At 37.7% G+C, this 22,631-nt stretch overlaps 1 protein-coding gene across 9 annotated transcripts in view; it reads left to right on the plus strand.

Annotated features, from left to right (window-relative positions):
• Nucleotides 1-1,189: 1,189 nt before the first annotated feature.
• The window catches only part of pecam1b (platelet and endothelial cell adhesion molecule 1b), a 23,219-nt gene continuing 1,777 nt past the window's right edge, over nt 1,190-22,631 (plus strand). For 2 of the 9 annotated variants that reach the window (XM_053637669.1, XM_053637668.1), the window contains exons 1-12: nt 1,190-1,276; nt 1,378-1,395; nt 8,356-8,655; nt 10,691-10,972; nt 11,484-11,744; nt 11,860-12,132; nt 13,491-13,772; nt 13,909-14,190; nt 14,348-14,449; nt 20,069-20,125; nt 20,257-20,349; nt 22,391-22,447. In XM_053637669.1, the coding sequence (XP_053493644.1) occupies nt 1,222-1,276; nt 1,378-1,395; nt 8,356-8,655; nt 10,691-10,972; nt 11,484-11,744; nt 11,860-12,132; nt 13,491-13,772; nt 13,909-14,190; nt 14,348-14,449; nt 20,069-20,125; nt 20,257-20,349; nt 22,391-22,447 (2,062 nt within the window). In that variant the 5' untranslated portion in view covers nt 1,190-1,221. Of the gene's footprint in view, nt 1,277-1,377; nt 1,396-8,355; nt 8,656-9,566; nt 10,589-10,690; nt 10,973-11,483; nt 11,745-11,859; nt 12,133-13,490; nt 13,773-13,908; nt 14,191-14,347; nt 14,550-17,312; nt 17,962-20,068; nt 20,126-20,213; nt 22,448-22,631 lie in introns of those variants that run through there. The other 7 variants (XR_008387217.1, XR_008387219.1, XM_053637672.1 and 4 more) reach the window with 7 other exon arrangements.

Genomic DNA, 22,631 nt, shown 5'->3' on the forward strand with positions numbered 1-22,631 from the left:
CGCAGATTGATGGCCCCTATGGCAAACAGCACACGCTGCTTCTCCTTCATCTTCTGAATTTTATATGAGATCGCTCTCCCTCCAGAATGTTTCATTTTAGGCGGCAAGAAAACTGGTTTGTTGTCAAAAGTGGAATGCTAGTTGCGCCACCCATGTTACTATGTCAACCAGTAGTAGGAATGCCTACTGGTGACTTCATAGTACAGCGGCTGGCGACTTGCAGCGATAAAATCGTATGTGTGAATGTAGCTTGAGAAAGGGAATCGACTCACTACAGGAAGTGAATCAAACATGTTCTGGGTTGTCGCTTTTTGTTGTCGAGTTTTTCATGAGCTGTTCAACTGAGCCAAAGGACAGCTGTAGAGCTGCAGAAATACCATGTGTTATGGAGTTTTAGAGAATATATGAATACACGAAGAGAAAATAAACACTGGATGTGACATACAAATTGTTTTAGACTAGTTATTTATATAATCATCTAATCATTGATTTAGCACCGGCTCCATGTGCTCTGTATTCAGGTTTTTGTTTTTTTTTGTGGTTTCTGCAAATACTTGGTAAAATTTTGTTACAATTTTTCGAGTTTTATGAGGACATTTTCATCCCTACACGCCCCTCAGATAACCTTTTTTTGTTTGTTTGTTTGTTTGCATTTTGATTCATTCAAATATATTGAGTGTGATATCAAACCAAACAGGAGAATCAATTTCACTGTGATTCAGAATCGGCAAACAGGCTAACCAGATTGAAAGTACCCTTTAAAGACTGACTTTACACACTAATTCATGTAAAGACATCAAAATGATTAAATAAACAGCAACATTGGAATGATCCGTTGTTAAAAAATTTACAGTTGTTAATAAAATGATGTAAATCTGCCCTCAAAATCTGTCCAGATGCTCATAATCTGTGCTGATTATCTGATTGGTTGCTGGTGATGACATCACACAACACTCTCACGTGTGTTGAGATGCTGGAGTGTTTACCTGCGCTGAGATATGACTCTATAGGTGTGTAGTAACGTTCTCAGTGTGTGAACATTCCACTCCCTGCCCTGAGCTGCGCTCCACACTTCCTCAGGAAGCAGCCTTCACTTCCTGTACAATTACCCGAGCGAAGGCTGTGTGGCGTGATAGCCACTGCGAATCCTCCTCTGCATCCCGTTACTTCACACATTCATACCGTTTCTCACACTCTTTCTGGTCAGTGTAGTGGTCAGCCATGTGGACGATACGATGTTCCCATCTCCTCCTCCACCTCCTCCTGAGCTTCACCTGTAAGGACTCACCAGTAGCTCTAACGCACTGGAATTTCATTCAACTTTCGCTAAAAGTAAACTTATTTCTCTGTCTCTTTTTCTCCGATGACTTTCAACAGGTACACGAGCTGAGTCAGGTCAGTATTCCATCAGTTACTCTTCATGCTAGTGTACTAACTGCACAATGACACCATCGCACACTACAGAGGTGCAGATGCAAATCACAGGTTTATATTCATATTAATGTACTCATTACGTTATGTAATATGTTATCGTTTCTATAGTAGCAGCTCATGCACAGGGACTCGTACTGCAGACGCTCCACTGATATTAAACGGATTACAAAAAAATATTTATACAGTATGGTTATGTTTTCTGTAAGGAGATGCTTATTTTATATTTATGGAAGGAGTCTCCAGTGTTGGCGCTTTGTAACAGTTGCAACTTTCCTTTTTTCTCTCTCTCTCTCATTAACTTCAAGAGAACTGGAACTGACTTGTTTCACCGACATTAAATATAACTGTAAAATGAAAAGTATGACTTTTTATTTTAATGATAAAAAATTGTCATTTTTTATCAAATTGCTGCAGTATTATAAGAAGAATAAAACGTGTAGACATGTGGTTATAAAAAAATGATCAACTGTTACTTATTAAATTGCTTAATTACCTATAAATGGATTTTTTAAAAAGTATGACTGCTGTGGTGTAACAGGAATAAAACACTTAAGGACATGCTGTTATAGAAAAATAATTAGAATTACCACAGTGGTAGATTTACTACAGGGGTAGAATTACAGTAGTAGAATTACAGGGGTAGATTTACTACAGGGGTAGATTTACAGTAGTAGAATTACCAAAGTAATAGAATTACAGGGGTAGATTTACAGTAGTAGAATTACCACAGTGGTAGATTTACAGTAGTAGAATTACAGGGGTAGATTTACAGTAGTAGAATTACCACAGTGGTAGATTTACAGTAGTAGAATTACAGGGGTAGATTTACAGTAGTAGAATTACCACAGTGGTAGATTTACAGTAGTAGAATTACAGGGGTAGATTTACAGTAGTAGAATTACCACAGTGGTAGATTTACAGTGGTAGAATTACCACAGAAAGTGTGTGTTATTTCTGTATAACAGCGCAGATCAGACAGTAGTTCCAGCTGTAACATGAACAACTGGTTTATTTATATTAATGCACTTGTTCTAATATGTAAGCGTTGCTATAGTAACAGCTCATTCACAGGGACGTGCACAGAGGACACTCCGAGTAATCTAAGACTAATATAAGCAGATTTAAATGTTTAACAAAGTAAAACATCTTATCGTTAATGTGATGATGATGTTTTTTTTTTGTTAGGAGCTGTTTATTTAACATTTATGGAAGGAGTCTCCTGTGTCAGAGATTTTTGTAAAGTTTCCCAGCTTAGGAAAGTCTTCAGGACAGAGGGGTTTACGTTTTCAGGGTTTTCTGAAAAATGTCAGGTTGTGTTTGGGGTGTTTTTTTGAAAGAGAGAGAGAGAGGCTGGTGAGGGAACGACTGTTAAAACAGGAGCAGCTTGTATCAGTGCCCTTTCAAAGACTAAAAAAAAAAAAAATCAGTATAAGGTTTTGTTTTTGGTGCCACAGCATCTTATTTGCACATAATTGTTTTAAAGAGGAGAAACTAAAAGTATATATACTAAACATACACTGTCTAATCAGTACTAATTACACAAAAGGACAGAAGCATAAGATTTGTAGGGTTTTGTTTGTTTGTTTGAACGAAATGTAAAAGCTTGAGTTTGTTATTCGGAGGAAACACGCCATGAATCCAGTGAAGCTTTACAGTTCAAGTTGAAAACAAAAACGATAAACCACCCTGGTGTGGATTATATCTGTATAACCGCATGGTCTGGAGTGTCTTATTTCATACTTATTCAGCTTTAGAGATGCTTTAACTCATTTCTCTTATTAGGAGACAAACTCTAAAATGAATCATGAGACAAGCATCATAAAAATCTAAAACAATAAACAACAACAAAAGCCATAAACACAAGACCACTAGCTATCCAGGATACAGTCAACTAAAGTAATAGCTTAATGACAACGATATAACATAATATATAAGGAATAACAAACAGGTCATGCTGTTTTAGGGACTTAATTGAGGACAATTTTTTGCATGATGAAGTGGAGGTTCTGTTACCACCCTACTGTAAGTTTTTTATTTTCCTATAACAGCATGTCCCTAAGTGTTTTATTCCTCTTATACAACAGCAGTCTGGCAGCAATGAACATTTTTTTTAATTATTAAAGAACGTCCTGAAGATGTCGGAAAACATAAAGTTACAGCTTTAACAAGCACTTACACTGGAGACTCCTTCCAAATTAATATAAAGCAGTCAGAGCTGCTGTTATAGGAAATGAATCCACATTTTCTTATTCGAGAACTTGGCTGTGCTGTGGGACAAAATATAAGAAGCTCAGGATACTTGACATCATGAGCGGGGGTGGTGGCGCTTTCGATCCATCCTCAAATCGAGACATCGTCACCCTGATTTACACTCACTGTTTATCAGGATCAGAGATTTGAAGACTTTTTACTAACCCTGTAAAAGGTTCTGCATGAACATGTGACCTCTCGTTGCTAGATGATGTTTCTTTAAAATCACTTGTAGGTTTGGAAAAGTTCCACTACTGCACATTTTACTGTAGTGTATGTGTGTGTGTGTGTGTGTGTGAGAGAGAGAGAGAGAGAGAGAGAGAGAGAGAGAGAGACTGGGTGGTGCCTCAAGGTCTAAAATAACTGTCCCCTGAGACCTCCTCAGTGTGTTTGTTTAACGTCTTGATTTTCCTTCCTATCGTGATGCTCATGTTTACAGGCGCTGCTCTCATGGAGTGAGATGGACAGATAGAGAGACACAGTCATCTCTCTGTCTCTGTTTATCTCTCCATCTCGCTCTCTCTTTTCTCATATGAACTTAGCTCTTAAATGTAGCATAACTAGCATAATTCCAACGGTCATTTTTTCATATTGAGAGTTTCTCATAACCGATAACTACTTGACTGGACAGTAATGTTAGCCGTTTATTTCAGCTTAACTGTTAATTTTGTAGCTCCTACACTAAGCATGCCACCTTCCACTTTGCTAGCATCTCACCCTTCATTTTGTTTTGAGATTCTGTGTGGATAAACCCTCTGAAGTGCTTTCATAATAATAGTAATGTCAAAGATGTTTAATTATGTAGTAATGCTAACCTTTTAAACTAAAATTAGAGTTGCTAACATCAACTAGCTAGTCACACTTAATCTAGCACTTTTCTTACCCATTTGGGTCAGTAATTCAGGTTTATGCTCTGCAGTGAAACATTCTTCTAAGAAGGTACAGTGCTGTGAGAAAGTATTTCTTCTGAGTTCTTCTGTTTTTTTGTATATCTCATACTAAATAGTTTTAGATCTTCAAACGAAATACAACATAAAATAAAGGCAACCTGAGTAAACACACAATACGGTTTTTATTTATTTATTTTATTGAAGCAAAAAAGTGATCCACCACATATCACTTATGTCAAAAACTTGCCCCCTTAAACTTAAAATCTGTTTGTGCCACCTTAGCAGTAATACAGTGAGGGAAAAAAATATTTGATCCCCTGCTGATTTTGTACGTTTGCCCACTGACAAAGAAATGATCAGTCTATAATTTTAATGGTAGATTTATCTGAACAGTGAGAGACAGAATAACAACAAGAAAATCCAGAAAAACGCATGTCAAAAATGTTATAAATTGATTAGCATTTTATTGAGGGAAATAAGTATTTGACCCCCTCTCAATCAGAAAGATTTCTGGCTCCCAGGTGTCTTTTATACAGGTAACGAGCTGAGATTAGGAGCACACTCTTAAAGGGAGTGCTCCTAATCTCAGCTTGTTACCTGTATAAAAGACACCTGTCCACAGAAGCAATCAATCAATCAGATTCCAAACTCTCCACCATGGCCAAGACCAAAGAGCTCTCCAAGGATGTCAGGGACAAGATTGTAGACCTACACAAGTCTGGAATGGGCTACAAGACCATTGCCAAGCAGCTTGGTGAGAAGGTGACAACAGTTGGTGCGATTATTCGCAAACGGAAGAAACACAAAAGAACTGTCAATCTCCCTCGGCCTGGGGCTCCATGCAAGATCTCACCACGTGGAGTTGCAATGATCATGAGAACAGTGAGGAATCAGCCCAGAACTACACGGGAGGATCTTGTCAATGATCTCAAGGCAGCTGGGACCATAGTCACCAAGAAAACAATTGGTAACACACTATGCCGTGAAGGACTGAAATCCTGCAGCGCCCGCAAGGTCCCCCTGCTCAAGAAAGCACATATACATGCCCGTCTGAAGTTTGCCAATGAACATCTGAATGATTCAGAGGACAACTGGGTGAAAGTGTTGTGGTCAGATGAGACCAAAATGGAGCTCTTTGGCATCAACTCAACTCGCCGTGTTTGGAGGAGGAGGAATGCTGCCTATGACCCCAAGAACACCATCCCCACCGTCAAACATGGAGGTGGAAACATTATGCTTTGGGGGTGTTTTTCTGCTAAGGGACAGGACAACTTCATCGCATCAAAGGGACGATGGACGGGGCCATGTACCATCAAATCTTGGGTGAGAACCTCCTTCCCTCAGCCAGGGCATTGAAAATGGGTCGTGGATGGGTATTCCAGCATGACAATGACCCAAAACACACGGCCAAGGCAACAAAGGAGTGGGTCAAGAAGAAGCACGTTAAGGTCCTGGAGTGGCCTAGCCAGTCTCCAGACCTTAATCCCATAGGAAATCTGTGGAGGGAGCTGAAGGTTCGAGTTGCCAAACGTCAGCCTCGAAACCTTAATGACTTGAAGAAGATCTGCAAAGAGGAGTGGGACAAAATCCCTCCTGAGATGTGTGCAAACCTGGTGGACAACTACAAGAAACGACTGACCTCTGTGATTGCCTACAAGGGTTTTGCCACCAAGTACTAAGTCATGTTTTGCAGAGGGGTCAAATACATATTTCCCTCATTAAAATGCAAATCAATTTATAACATTTTTGACATGCGTTTTTCTGGATTTTTTTGGTTGTTATTCTGTCTCTCACTGTTCAAATAAATCTACCATTAAAATTATAGAATGATCATTTCTTTGTCAGTGGGCAAACGTACAAAATCAGCAGGGGATCAAATACTTTTTTCCCTCACTGTAAGTGCAAACAACCGCTTCCGACAACTGGAGATCAGTCTTTCACTAACTTCTAGGACTAGGACTTACTCCTATGCTTTGGATCGTTGTCTTGCTGCATAATCCTGTTTTGCTTGAGTTTCAACTTACGGACTGAAGACCGTACATTCTCCTTCAGGATTTTCTGGTAGAGAGCAGAATTCATGTTTCCCTCAATTATTGCAAGTTGCCCAGGCCCTGAAGCAGCAAAGCATCCCCACACCATCACACTTCCTCCACCATGCTTGAGCATAGGTATGATGTTCTTTTTGTGGAATTCTGGGTTTGGTTTATGCCAGATGTAATGGGACCCCTATCTTCCAAACAGTTCCACTTTCAACTCCTAAATCCACAGAACATTCTCCAAAATGGTTTGAGGATCATCAAGGTGTGTTTTGGCAAAATTCAGACGCGCCTTAATGTTCTTCTGGGCTAGCAGTGGTTTTGCCCTGGCCACTCTTCTATGGATGCCATTTATGCCCAGTGTCTTTCTGATAGTGGAGTCATGAACAGTGATCTTTATTGATGGAAGAGAGGCCTGTAGTTCCTTTAATGTTGTCTTTGGCTGTTTCTGGATGAGTCGCTGCTGTGCTCTTGGAGGAATTTTGGAAGGTCGGCCACTTCTGGGAAGGTTCACTACTGTGCCGAGTTTTTCCATTTCGAGATGATGGCTCTCTCTCTGTCTCTTTGGAGTCCCAGAGCCTTTGAAATAGCTCTGTAACTCTTCCCAGACTGATATATTTCAATCACCTTCTTCCTCATCATTTCTGAAATTTTGGCATAGTGTGTTACTGGGTAAGATCTTTTAACCAACTTCATACTGTTGAAAAGTTCTATTTAAGTGTTGATTTGATTGAACGGTGGGAGATCCTTCAGTGTAGTTGCACTTAAACTCTGGAACTCTCTATCTCGGATCCTCCGTGACATCACCTCTATTTCTATCTTTAAAACTCAGCTTTTCTCACATCTTTTCTCATCGCACTATCTGTATATTACTTATTGATGTTTTATTTCCTGTTTTGTAATTGAGATTGTAATGTCTGTTGAAATGTATCTTAATGTACTTCGTCCTGGTAAATGAATATGAAGTATAAAGTGTCCTTGAGCTTGTGGAAAGGCGCTATATAAATAAACGTATTATTAAACAGGGCTGGGAGTAATCAGGCCTGGTTGTATCTAGTCCAGCTGAACCCCATTATGAATGATTCATAGATTTGGGGAATTAGTAACTACGGGGGCAAATACATTTTCACACACACTTTTTTAATTTAATAAATAACATTATCATTTCAAAATATATTGTGTGCTTACTCAGGTTGCCTTTGTTTTACCTTAGATGATGATGTAATTTCTGAACCAATTTATATATGTTTAACCAAACATATATATATATATATGTGTGTGTGTGTGTGTGTGTGTGTGTACACACACATTTAAAGAGAAGAATTCAGGATGGGGCAAATACTTTTCACAGCACTGTATTCATTATCATCATGAGAGAATGAACTAGATGCTAACACTTGACATGACATCTGCATTGCTAGCATCTATTCTTTAAGACTAGCTAACAATGCAGCAGAATTAAACCATTTAATATGGTAATAGTAGTAATGAATTATAATGATATAATAATAAATGCTTGATCGACATGCTTGAGGACGTCTCATCTTCATTCGGGTCTAATGTAGGTTTATGTTTAGTAGTGAAACCGCTGATGATGATGATGAGAAGAAGATTAAATGGGATGTTAAAGTTAGGTGTACTGTATAGCTTAGCATAGCTAGTGTCTGGCTCATGGCACTTGCTAACATTTTAGTTAAAACCTTTTTGAAAACTCATAATCGCATTGTCAGACCGTCTTTCCTCAGAGTTAATTCTCAAAGGTGTCACACTTAACATCAAACCTGCGAACACGGTGGAGCGGGGATCTGAGCTGACACTGACTTGTGTCGCCAACATCATCCATTCTGGCAGCATTTCACCCCTCCATTTCAGCTTCTTTAAAGACTTCAACAAGCACAACACCGTATACATATTACAGACAACCAGTGACCAAGTGAAGTACACCATCTCTGATGCTCGGGCCTCCCACACTGGCACGTACCAGTGTGATGTGATGGTGAACAACCAATACAAGGAAAGTTCCACAGAGAAGATTACTGTTAAAGGTACAGTTATCTTTAGCTCTGCTTAAGCATTTTTCTCTAAGCATGGAGTTTAACGTTAATTCACCATGCGTATTGTTTTACACAGTAATTAACTCCATTAATGAATAATTATTTACAGTCCCCTCCAAATCTATTGGAACAGCAAGGCCAATTTATGTGTTTGTGCTGTACAACAAAGACATTTGGGTTTAAGAAAAAAAAAATGGAAATGAGACAAGAGTTTAGGATTTCAGCTTTTATTTCCTGGTATTTACATCTAGATGTGTTTACATAAAACATAGAACCTTCTGTATCAGACCACACAATTTTTAGATGAGCAAAATTATAGGAACAGATAAGAAGTAAATGAAAGTAAATAACACTTAAAGGAGACCTATTATGCCCCTTTTTACAAGGTGTAATATAAGTCTCAGGTGTCCCCAAAATGTGCCTGTGAAGTTTCAGCTCAAACTACCCCGGAGATCATTTATTATACCATGCTGAAAATGCCCCTATTTGGGTGTAAGCAAAAACACACTGTTTTTTTTTTTGTTTGTTTGTTTCAGCAAAAACAGTTGAATGGGCCTTGCTGTTCCAATAGTTTTGGAGGCAACTGTATGTATTAAGTACTTGATGAGCAGGTTTACTATGTAAAGGCCTTAATTAAATTGTTATTTATGGGAAGGTCTTGGCAGAGAGAAAGAAATTGTGTTTAAAGGTGAGATAAGTAAAATATTTATACTGCTGGGACCACAGGGTCCGGGGTTCGAGTCCCGCCAGGGCCATGTGTGTGCGGAGTTTGCATGTTCTCCCCGTGCCGCGGGGGTTTCCTCCGGGTACCCTGGTTTCCTCCCCCAGTCCAAAGACATGCACGGTAGGCTGATTGGCATGTCCAAAGTGTCCGTAGTGTATGAATGGGTGTGTGAATGTGTGTATGTGTTTGTGTGCCCTGCGATGGATTGGCACCCTGTCCAGGGTGTACCCCGCCTTGTGCCCGATGCTCCCTGGGATAGGCTCCAGGTTCCCTGTGACCCTGAAAAGGAGTAAGCGGTATAGAAGATGGATGGATGGATTTATACTGCTCTATAGGTTGTGGGTGTAGAGAAAACAGCTGTCAGTAAAGCTGCAGTAAGTAATATGTTTATACTATTCTATAGGCTGTAGGTGGACAGAAATGAGCTGTTATTAAAGCTGAGAATTATTTATTTTATTTTTTTTGAGAATTATTATTTTAAACTGCTCTATTGGCAGCTGCAAGGTGAACAGAATCATGTTTAAAGGTATCATAAGTAATTTATTTATACTGCTTTATTTGCTGTAAGCATAAAGAAAGGAGGCATCATTAAAGGTGCAATAAGTAATATACTTTTACTGCTCTATTGGCTGTTGGTGAGGTGAACGAAGCCATCAATAAATGTGCCATAAGCATTATATTTATATTGCTTTATTGTTTCTGAGTGGAGAGAGATGAACCATTATTAAAGGTATGATAAGTAAAATGTTTAAACCGCTCTATATAATAATTTATTTGAGTTGTGATAATTAATATAGTTATACTGCATTGTACTGCCCTTAAATGTTGAGTTTCTTCAATATGGCATACACTTGCTGTGGTTAAAGTTGTTGCTAGGCAACTGGGAAACGTAAACGGTAACAATAAGCTAGCCGATGCCTGAGGCTATCCAATAAAAAAAGCTGACGGGAACGTTAGCATTTTCCTCCTTAATTACACATGTCTGCTGACTGAACATCTATGGGTTACATTTATGAGAAGTGTTATGAAATGTTATAGGGGGGAAAAAAGAGATCATAAGCAACATCATAATCATTGGCCACTAGGGGGCACTATATATTTTTTCAAAAATTAAACTTAAAATGTTTTCTTCCCAGGACAAAAAACCCCACTTCCTGTACAGAAACATCAACATCAGCATTACGTCACAACTTTGAAACTGTTTGTGGTTTTTGAATTTGTGCTAAATTATGCTAATTAGTGTATGCTCATCTAGAGTTTAGCAAATACAAAGAGATATGTCATTTGTTTTTGGACACACAGGTGTGCAAACTCCAAGGCTGAGTGTGGATAAGTTTGACGTGAATGAAGGTGACATCGTGAGGATCATCTGTAGTGCGAAAGAAGAATCCGGTTTGCTGCACTTCATCATTAAAGACGACTTGAATGAAATCTACCAAGAAGAAACCACCAGTGGTGAGGTGCAGAAGAATCACTCCCTCAGGTCTGTAGGGATGGCCAAGATCTCCTGCTCATATTTAATTAAAGTAGGAAGCACAACTATTTCTTCAAATGACAGCAACGTGGTCAGTGTGGTTGTGAAAGGTAAGCAAATGATTTGTTCTTTTATTACATTCATTCTGATTGGGCAGACAGTGTTGATTAACGTCCTGTAACACCAGCACTCGTTCAAATACATGATCATTTCTATAGTAACAGCTTGGGTTAAAAAAACAGGTGCAATCATTGATGAAGTTTTCTGTATGCAGACTTTAACATATGTGGAAGGAGTCTCCAGTGTCAGCACTTAATAACAGAGATTTAGCTTTAAGTTTTTCAACATCTTCAGGACAGACTAATTTACACTTTTTGCACTAAAGAGAGCGAGAGAGAGAAAAAAAGAGTTGCTGGAAGTAACGTGTTTCACAAACAAGCTATTAAATGTAGGCTAACTATAGACGTGTTGTCTTTTGAATAAATTAAAAATGGAAGTCGTTGTCAAATTGCTGTGGTATAAGAAGAATAAAACACTTGTTGTGCTGTTGGACGTAACTTATTAAATTGCTTAAATTGTTTACCTGGAGAATATTTATTGCCCTTTTATTTTCCAACCCAGACCTGGACATCATGCCAACTATCACAGTCCTCCCGTCCACGCAAGTTATCGAGGGAGACCCTGTGCACATCACATGTGGTGTGAAAGGAACATCCCATAACTCAACTTCGCTCATGCTATCGAAAGGATCGTATATCCTCCAGAGAGGAAAAACCCCTGAATTCATAGCTGCTGTCCTGGCAAACAATTCCGGGACATACGAGTGCAGTGTCCTGCTGAAGAACGTAGATAAAACTGTTAAAGCAAATCTTACTGTCAAAGGTGAGAAACCACTTGGGGAGCAAACTGATATAAGCTTCAGATCTCCTTGTTGGCACTAATATTTAGGCACTTAAACCTAAAGCACAGTAACAGTGTATTTGGTACCATTTTCCAGAGCTCTTTTCCACACCGGTGCTGACCATCACGCCGACGGAGGTGTTCGAGAGGCAGCAGTTTAACGTCACCTGCACAAGCTCTGAATTTGCATCAGAGAGAATCGGACGTCATGATGTGAAGTACTCTATCTACAGGAACAACCAGAGACTTAACTCATCCGATGGCGCATACAGAACCACGGCACACACTAAGACCAATGGAAATTACACGTGTACTGCTCAAGTGAATGACACCATCAAATGGAGCAATTCCAAGTTCTTCAAAGCAAAAGGTAGAAGTGCGTCCTTCTGAAAGTTCAATGCAAAGCAACCTCTCAAATCTAGCAACATCTTTGCAGTGTTTCTTTTAAAAGCTACTCATCCTAAAATGCTCAGCTTTGACGAGGCATCCTTTAAAAAGTCTAAATTTAGAACAGTTTAGAATTGTTCTAGAACGATGTCTCACTAAAAGCTCAAATCTAGAACAGTGTCTAACTGAATGCTTAAATCTAGAACGGTGTCTCCCTCTAAGCTCAAATCTAGAACAGTGTGTCAGTAAAAGCTCAAATCTAGAACAATGTCTCAGTATAAGCTCAAATCTAGAACAGTGCCTCAGTAAAAGCTCAAATCTAGAACAGTGTCCCAGTAAAAGCTCAAATCTAGAACAATGTCTAAGTAAAAGCTCAAATCTAGAATAATGTCTCGCTAAAAGCTCTAATCTAGAGCAATATTTCACTAAAAGCTCTAATCTAGACAAGTGTTCTGTTAGAAGTTCAAATCTAGAAAAATGTCTGGCTAAATTTTCGAATCTAGAGCAATGTTCTGCTAAAAGCTCAAATCTAGAACAATGCCTCACTAAACGCTCAAATCTAGAGCAGTCTCTAACTAAAATGTGAAATCTATAACGGTGTCTCACAACACTCAAATCTAGAAGAGTGTCTTACTAAAAGCTCAAATCTAGAACAGTGTTCTGCTAAAGGCTCAGATCATCCAGATTAACATATTGTTAGAAGCTCAAATCTAAAGAAATATTTTACTTAAAAAATCCAAACTAAAAACTCAAAATTAGAGAAATGTTTTGCTGAAAACTCAGTCTAGAGCAATGGCTCACAAGCCCATATCTTAAGCATTGTTTTAGTAAAAGCTCAAATTAAAATTTCTTTCTAAAATCTCAAATCTAGAACATCAAGAACATCAGAGTCCATGTAAAAGCTCAAACCTAAAGCTCTTTGGGTCTCTTTGAAATCTTAAACCTAGACCCTGTAGAAGCTTAAACCTGGAGCATCTCAAAGCTCAAATCTAGAGCACTGGTTCTCCAAAAGCTCAAATCTAGACCAGTGTCCCTTTAAAATGTCAAATCTAGGACCATATCACTGTTAAAGGTCACCACCAGAGGAGGGTCTTCCTAAAAGCTCTAACTAAGAACCAGGTTTTTCCAAAAACTTAAATCTAGATTAGCATCCACATAATCTTGCCTCTACAGCACACCTACTAGCATCTCATTTTAAATCTAAAACGATGTAATAGATTTGAAAGATCTACAGGTGAACATACTAGCATTAGATTTGGCAAACTATTCTAGATTATTTTCTGTTTTCATGGTGGCTATGATTAGTCCATTTGTGTTCCTCTTTGTCACCTCTTCCTCCAGTTCTCGTCTCCAAACCCACCATCACTGTGCTTGGTGAGGTGGTCCTGGGTCGATCATTTCAGATCGAGTGTTACTCAGACACCGGGAGTTTCCCCATCACTTACTCACTGAACCGGAACCACAGAACACTAAACTACATCGAGGTATCAACGGCATTTCAGAAAGCCATCTTCAACGCCAGCATAATGTCTGAAAACGAAATCCACGAGTTCAGATGTGAGGCACAGAACAACGGCATCAATCCAGCTTTGACAAGCAACGCTCTTCTTGCTCCAGTAACAGGTGAGCTACCGGTGACCTTCAATCCAGAAAATACCGCTAAATAACATCCTTCAAACCTGCTTCACTCTTTCTGCGCTTATTTATTTATCAATGTTACGTTTTTCAATGACCTACGCCACGTTCTTGTACCTTTCAGTTCCTGTAGGGAAGCCGACCCTGATGACCATCCCCAAGGGTGATGCCATCATCGAAAATGAGTACGTTGAATTCCTGTGCTTTGTTACGGAAGGAACTCCACCCATCAGCTTTAAATGGTACCAAGGCGAGGACCGCCGTCCTGTGCACACCATTACAGTGATGAAAAACCACTCCACGTACAATGTTCCCGTGGTGAAGAGCGTCCACAGCGGCAGGTATTACTGCGAAGCCATAAACGGAGCGGGAATAGAGGAAGCAAGCAAAGACATCATGGTCACAGGTCAGACCATAAAAATGCCAGATAATATTTATCTAGCTCAACACTGAGGTCCATCTCTAATCTTTTTAACGCCTTAAATACTAATTAAGTGATTAGTAATTAAGTAATAAGTTCACTATATAACAGCCAGTCTGTGTTTGATTTTTTTACCGTGCAGTGAGGATAGCCAGGTGGAAGCAAGGCCTGATCTCTGGCGTGTGTCTGCTGTGTGTGACCGGGCTCGTAATCGCCTTCGTGATACGCTACAGGGCTAACCGAGGTAGTGACAGCTACAGCCCGCCTAGCGTGTCTATAGCCCCCCATGCCTGACCTTCCTCACAACAAAATACCCCCTCTTTCATCCTCTCTCTCTGTCACAGGTAAACGAGAGTTCATGATCAAACTCTCAGTGCGAGTTCACTTCTCGCTTCTTTGCTTCTCACTTCTTCCTCTGTAGGGACCATTAGCTTTAGACGCCAGTTATTGTAAGCGACATGTAATGGAAATGCTAATGCGGCTAGCAGTACATTATGAGGCAGGGTATGGTTAGTGCTGTGCTCAATCAGTACGGTCAGCAGTATGGTACACTGCACTGTTTAGAGTGCAGTATGCATACAGTGTCGACTCCATAATTATTGGCACCCTTCTTGAAAATGAGTGTGCATTCAGTATGTCAAACTTAAAGTGCACCTATTATGGTTTTTCAATGTAAATGTAAAAAGTCTGCAATGTTTCAAAAATCAAAGTGCACGACAAACGGGGTTATTGAGTCCCAAAAGAAGAAAGCGATTCTGAACAGCTGAAACGAGTCGTTAGTAATTCCAGACTTACTTCCTGTACTAGCCTACGTAGGTTTGTAACAAAAAGCCCCGCATCTGATCTTCATAGTCCGCTCGCGAACAGACAGAGCTGAAACTCGTTATGGTAGTGGGCGTTTCCTTTTTGAAACGCGCTGACAGTGGTAGACCAATCACAACAGACTGGGGCATCTGGCCAATCAGAGTAGAGTATGCTCTTTGAAAGGAGGAGTTTAGAATGAATCCTTTAGAACGGATCATTTATCGAGTCGTTTGTGACACTGGGGGGGAAAAGGTCATAGAAAATGAGAGTGCTGGACTAGGGTGACATCTTTCTAGAAAACTCAGTATGGTTATTACTGTTTCAGAACACCCTATTTTACATATTTTAACTGTTAGCAGGTGCTAACAATCCATCATAAGCTAGCTAAAGGAACCTACGAATAATATTCTACTTAACGAACTAACAAGCTGGTGTCTCTTAGACAGTGACTCGCAAACAGCAAACTAGCTGGCTGACTAAGATTACTGTGCTTTTGTGTTAAAAGCTGTTTTAGTTTTCCCCTGCGGTGATGGATGAGAGAGATTTTACGTGTGCAACGTCATATTCATATCATGGGGGGTTGGTCACGGGGGGTTGGTGACTGGGGGTGTGTGACATGGCTGAAGATCACACTGGTGATCATTTGTTTGCATTTATTTGAAATATTCTTTAGGGGTGTCAATAATTTTGGTACATATGCTACTGAAAATTGTTTGAGTGGAAATTTTAGGTAATTTTAGTTAAAATTCTCATATTTGCACTTTTTACATAAATACAGTGTTGTCTGTAGGCAAGCTACACGATGTGACGCAGACTCATATATATATATATATATATATATATATATATATATATATATATACACACATATATATATATATATATGTATATATATATATATATATATATATATATATATATATATATATATATATATATATAGTGCCCTCCACTAATATTGGCACCCTTTGTAAATATAAGCAGAGAAGGCTGTGAAAATTTGTCTTTATTGTTTAACCTTTTGATCTTTTTTCTTTTTAAAAATTCACAAAAATACTCTGCTCTCATGGATCTCAAACAATTGCAAAACGCAGGTTATCAAAAAAAAATATTTTGTTAAATATAGGTGTACAACATTTATTGGCACCATTTTAGTCAGTACTTTGTGTTACCTCCCTTTACCAAGATAACAGCTCTGAGTCTGAGTGTCTGGCAAACTGAAGATGCCTGAGTTTGTTTTTGGATGAGAGTACAGCCTTTTTTTCTTGAAACCCTTCCAAACAACTTCTAATAACTTCTGCAATTCTCCAGCTCTGATCCTTGGAGATTTTTTGGCCACTCGAACCATCCTCTTCACAGTGCGTTGAGACATATAGACACACGTCCAATTCCAGGTTGATTCATAACATTTCCAGTTGACTGGAACTTCTTCATTATTGCCCTGATGGTGGTAATGGGCATTTTCAATACTTGTGGTATTTTCTTATAGCCACTTCCCATTATGTGAAACTGAACAACCTTTTCTGCACATCACAGCTATATTCCTTGGTGTAACCCATTGTTATGAATGACTAAGGGAATTTGACCTATGTGTTACCACATATTTATACCCCGTGAAACAGGAAGTCATAGTTGAACAATTTCCTGTTCCTAGTCAACCAGGTGTACTAAAAAATTTCAAATATTAATGGGAATATACTTCAAATATATTTTTATCATATGAATTCATAGGGGTGCCAATAATTGTTGCGCACATATTTAACAGATTTTTTTTATAAATCTGTGTTTGCAATTGCTTGATAGCCATGAGAGCAGAGTGTTTTTGTGAATTGTTTGAACAATATATCAAATGGTTCAACAATAAAGACAATTTTTCACAGCCTTCTTTGCTCATATTTACCATGGGTGCCAGTATTAGTGGAGGGCACTGTATATAAACATATATATTTTGGGGTTTAGTTTTGATCTCCGAAAGATTTGTAGAAAAAAAAAGATGTTCTTTGTTATGTTGAAAACTGAACACTCATCAGTTTCTTCACACGTTCCTCAGAAAGTCTGCCATCCATAAATACTCCTTAAATAGGAGGTAGCCCATTTTAATTCTTCCTTCACCTCCATATAGCCATCATTAACCCACACATCACTACGTTCTATGCTCCATGTTCTACTTTCAGGACCACAGAGATAGAGCAAAGCTAAGCTTTCCTATGTGGCTGAAAGCATTAGCTATTTGCTTTTGCTTAGCTTTACTTGAATTTCTAGCGATGTCATGGGACTATTCAACTCCCAAAATCTTGTTCCAGACAGAGCTCCGCACTTTCACACCAAGTGGATGAGAACGACCGACGCAACGCAAGATAATCTGACGTCACTTCCGGTTGGGCCAAATAACGGGATCACCATTTACAGAAAATAGGTGGAAGGTGGAAATTACATAACAAAGGAAGAGGAACATGAGCTACACTACATTTTTAAAGCGACTGAACCCTGATTATGGATGACCCTTTGGCTTTCTCTCAGCTATGTGTTTTAAAGAAGTGTTTTTCCCTCATCATTTTATCTCTCATGATATTTTTCTAGCTTTCCACCACTTACTTCTTCATACAGTTTCCAAAAATCCAAACATGGAACTAAAAAAAAAAACAGTATGACACACGTTCAAATAGACATTTATAGATAATTTATGCTAATTCACGTTCTCCCTTCATTCTTTCATATTGCACTTACACACTTTTTGTTTACGTATTTGTTCATCTTTCTTGTAAAGTAGTTTTTTTTTGTGGACTTCTGTTTGTAATTCATTGTCATCAACACGCATGTGTATAAAATACCATAAAACTATCATAAAAAGATCACGCTAATATAAATAAATAATGCCTTATTGTGGAAATTTGGTCATCCCTGCCTGGATTACTTCATATGTTAATGTTTTTCATTAAATGTCAAACCCATAAAACATTTTTTTTTTATATTTATAAATATAAAATTTGTATTTGTATTTATATTTGTAAATATAAATATTTACAAGTATTTATAGTAAATATTTATCCTTCTTATCTCTAGTCTATTTACTTTTAATACTTTTAATTCCGGTGTTTCAGTATCATTTTTTCAGAATTTTTTCACAAAAAAATTTATGATAATTATTTGCTTTGCGTTTAAATGCTCTAAACCAAACTGATCAAAGTGTGGTTGCTAAAAAGTCCAGGGTGCCAATAAGTTAGCTCATGACTCATAACTCGGACAGAGCTTATTTTGGTCCTAATGTTAGTAAGTGAATTCCACAGGTGGAGGAAATGCACTAATTGCTGTTAAGTGAAGGCGGTGCAGTGCAAACAGCCACTTCCTGTTTAGGCTTCTGTTAATCTCCAGACCTGTGCTGCACTGTACACTCAGATCTAATGCAACATTCCAGTTATTACTCCAGTTATTAAATCTGTGCTATAATTCTAGAACCCCATGGTTTTAACTCATTAGTCTAGAACTCTATAGTGTTTGCCTAGAGTTTCACAGTTAGGGTTACTTCAGAATTTTACAATTTGTCTTTCTAAATCTCTACTATTGTACATCTCCATTATTTAGCTTTTTACTCTAGAACCTTTTTGTGTTTTTAGCCTAATCTAGTTTTGAGTCTGGAAGTCTAGAAATTATTATTCTAGAATTCTGAGTTGTCCTTCAAGAATTTCATGTTTGTTTTGGGTTTTTTGTTTGTTGGTTATTTGTTATTATCTGTTGTTGTTGTTATTAAAGATAACAACATATTTGATATTCGAGAACTCTATTTATAGTTTAAAAATGTAAGAATTTCAGTTGTTTTTCTAGAATTCTGCATTTTTTCAGAATTGGTTGTTGTAAATCTAAAACTCTTCTTTATTCAAGAACCGTGTTTTTGTTCTATTTGATTTCTATTATGCAAGTTATTATTTGAGTGTCCATAATTGACAATTAACAAAACAAGTTTTAAAAAACAAGCATATCTATTTGATATGCTAGATCTCTGTGTTTACTCTAGAGCTGTGTTGATATTCTAAATGTTCTTTATTTTCTATTATAACATTCTCTACTGTTTTTCTAGAACTCATCAAGTGAAGTTATTCTAAAATTGTGTTATTCCAAAACTCTCATTTGTTATTCCATGATTCCAGAGTTTGAGAATTGTCGCTGAGATTTTGTGTGGTAAATTTCAATTTGTGTGATCTAAGTTATTAGAAAATTATCTATTGTTATTCTAGAATGAAATACTTCAAGTTTATATTCCACAATCCTGTCTTGTTTTTCTTGTGTGATTTTAGTCTGTGATTTTAATTTCTTTTCTAGCTCCCTGTGTTATTCTAGAAACTCAAACATACAGTAATTTGATTTGTTACTCTAGAACTCTGCAATGCTTTTCTAGACATCCGTAATCTGAGGTGTTTGATTTGTTATTACAGATGGTTAGAGTCAGGACTTTACTGAGAATCTAAAACTCTAGTTTTATTGGAGCCTGAAATACCAATAATCTAGAATTCCAATTTATTGATGTAAAAAATTTCCTGACAGTCTAGAGTTGTGTACGAGTGGAGGCATATTTTAAGTGTGACTCTAGAACCCAGGTTTTTTTTAACTGAAATAAACTCTGTCTAGAACTCATTTGGTTACTTAGAATCTAGAACCCAGTGTTATTAGAGTCAGGATTTTACTGAGAATCTAGCACTCTTGATTGATTGGACTCAGAATCTAGAAGTCTAAATAATTGTTGGACTCTGAATTTTAATAAGAATCTAGAAGTCAATTTAGTTATTATTCCATTTAAAGTTTCCTGATCGTCTAGAGCTGTACACGATTGGCATCACAGTTTAAATGACACTCTAGAACTCTGTTTGTGTTCTATTGAAATAGACTGTCTAGAATTCAATCTGATATGAGTTGAACTCAGAAACTTACTGAGAAACTGTTGCTTGTCCAGTAATTCTACAGTAGATATTTTTACGTTCTTCTGAAGAGTTCTTGATACAGGTAACCGTTGATGTATTGTCCATTATAGGACGATGATATTTTTATGTTGTTGTGTGTTTTGTAGTTAAAGTAGCCAGCAGCAATGGAGCAGGAATCTGGACCGTGAGGCCGCCAGTTTTAGGTGAGTAAACTTTCCACTACAGCTCTGGATTTGGACATTAGAGATTACCGACCCATGTCGACTGAGACTGGACCGCGCATGTCTACAGTGTGTTTGTAAAATACAGAGGTGTGTGAATGATTCTCTAACAGATATCAGTGAAGTAGTGGACGTAGACGAACCTGAGGAGCCTAACGTGGAGTACACGGAAGTGCTGCATCCGCAAACTACTGACCCCGCACGAGGTAAACCACATTTTTTATTTATTAAGAATTCTGCCAAGGAAGGTCAAAATTATTTGACATATGCATTAGCTATGAAGCAGAAAGTTTTTGTCATCCAAATCTCACCAACAAATTCGAAAGTCAAACACACAACATGGAAAAACTACTTAAATGTGAAAGAACATCGGAACATCACTGTCAGAATTATTCTTATTCTTATTATTGTTCCTGATTTAGTAAACTGGATATGAACAGATGTACTCATAAATCTTTTTTACAGGAGCTGTTACACAAGAAATTTGTGAAAAATCCAGTTAGATCAGAAAAACGTTTGTGTCCTACAGTTCACTCTTAAGTTGCAAATTGTCTTTTATGTACAGACCACACTGGCAGGTTTACACACCAATTTAATGAACGTTTTGTCAAAATCAAGTCTCTTCATTTTAATGACTTGAAAGAAAGCGATTCCGAAACAAATCTGTAAGTTAAGACAAATTAAACTAGCTGTTCAATTAGGGTAGAAGTAACGGCACTCTATAAAAGGATGACGAGTTTTTGGTTAGAACGTTTCTGAGGTGCTTTTTCACCTTTTAGTTGCCATTTTGTCATTTTCAGCTCACTGTGAGCTTTGCCTTTTATGGAAATTTGTGGGCGTGGCTAAATATAAATCGGCTGTGCTTTGAACACTGATTGGCATTCATCAAAATACCCATGTGAGTACGAAGAAAATCAAAATTTTGTAAGTAAAAATACTAAAAGATTGATACATGATGTCCATTATACTATGCAGTGCATTTAGGTGTAATTACATAATAACGTATAGCTGCTGATGTTCTCTTAGCAGCATTAATAGCAGTGTATCTCTTGTCTGATTTATTGCAGTTGCCGGGAGTTTTAATCTTATAATATTCTAAACTTTGTTCAAAATGTTTGTGTTTCTTTCAGTAGTGTTATTAAAAATGAGTTGCTCATCATTGTGATGATGAAATGAATTCTCTTGGTGTCATTGGTTTTTCAGTTCAAGCCAGAAGCATTTTGTTACTGAGTGGAACTATTTTTTCCAGCTGTGAGGAAAATTCCCAAAACCAGCTCGAGTGCCGTTCCCACTCACATCTTTTTTTTTCTCTTCTCCATTCTTCATTACTACCCACCATCTTTCCTCTCTGTCTAGTTTTCATGTACTTCAGATGAAATACAGATATTTGCCTCCTTCTCTTTCTCTAAACCCTTTGAACGTTTAGTCGTCCCGCTCTCGATCTCTGATAAGACTAAATCCGCTTCCTGCGAGGTCCTGGATGCTCTTATACTCTCATTTTAAAAAGGGTTTGGTCTTTTTTTTTTATAATAGTGCCATCTTTCATTGTATAAACAGGAAGGGCTGAGCTAATTACCTCAGAAGATTCCTCATTCCCTAAGTGCCTGCTGTTAGTTTTCATATGCTACACAGTGAGCAATTTATCGCAGCGGCTTTCATCTGGGAAATCTGACCAGTTTTTACAAGTTATGTTTCGATGTTTTGAGATTACAGGCCCATTTCTTTCTGTATGTTTAACTCAGTCATCACCCAGCGATGCATCATACAGACATTTTATTTTTATGCTCCAAAAATCTAAAAACCTCTCCAGGTTTCGGCAGCAAAAAAACTCCAGAACATTTTCCAGGTATCATTTATTTCTGTCATTTGTTAGCCATTTATATATTGGAAATTAAGGTTAAAAACTATAATTAAGTAATTATGTACTTAAATGTTTTAATAATTGTTGTAACACTGTTTGTTCTATTACTTCAGACAAAATATATGATATCATTGCATTTTCTTTTTTCTTGTTTTGTTTCTGTTATGTTTTATATTTTTGCACACAAGCATGCTCCAAAAAGCTAAAACTGTTTTAGCAGTTTTATAAAAGCAGCATGAAATGTCAACATCTATTCCTTTTAGTGATGATTATATTCTTCAAAGACAAAAGAGATCATTAAATATTATAATATAATAATAATTATTCTCTCTCTTTTTCTCTCTCTCTCTCTCTCTCGATCCATCCATCCATATCTCTTTTTTCAGTTCCATTGAGGCAAGGCACAGATACGGTATACAGTGAGGTTCAGAGGCCTACATCAGGTAAAAAATAATAATAAAACAGTACGATTATAAAAAGTTTCACCTTCTAGAATGTTTCTCTGGAACATAGCTAATGCTTCAGCACATGTCCACACAGCTGCCTAAGGGCAGATTTTAGTAATAATTAGTAATAAAAGAAGTGGAAAAAACAAAGATCTTTTGGATTCCTGAGCCAAAATTTCAC

Source organism: Ictalurus furcatus, chromosome 12 (genome assembly GCF_023375685.1).
Source record: "Ictalurus furcatus strain D&B chromosome 12, Billie_1.0, whole genome shotgun sequence".
Taxonomy (NCBI): Eukaryota; Metazoa; Chordata; class Actinopteri; order Siluriformes; family Ictaluridae; genus Ictalurus; species Ictalurus furcatus.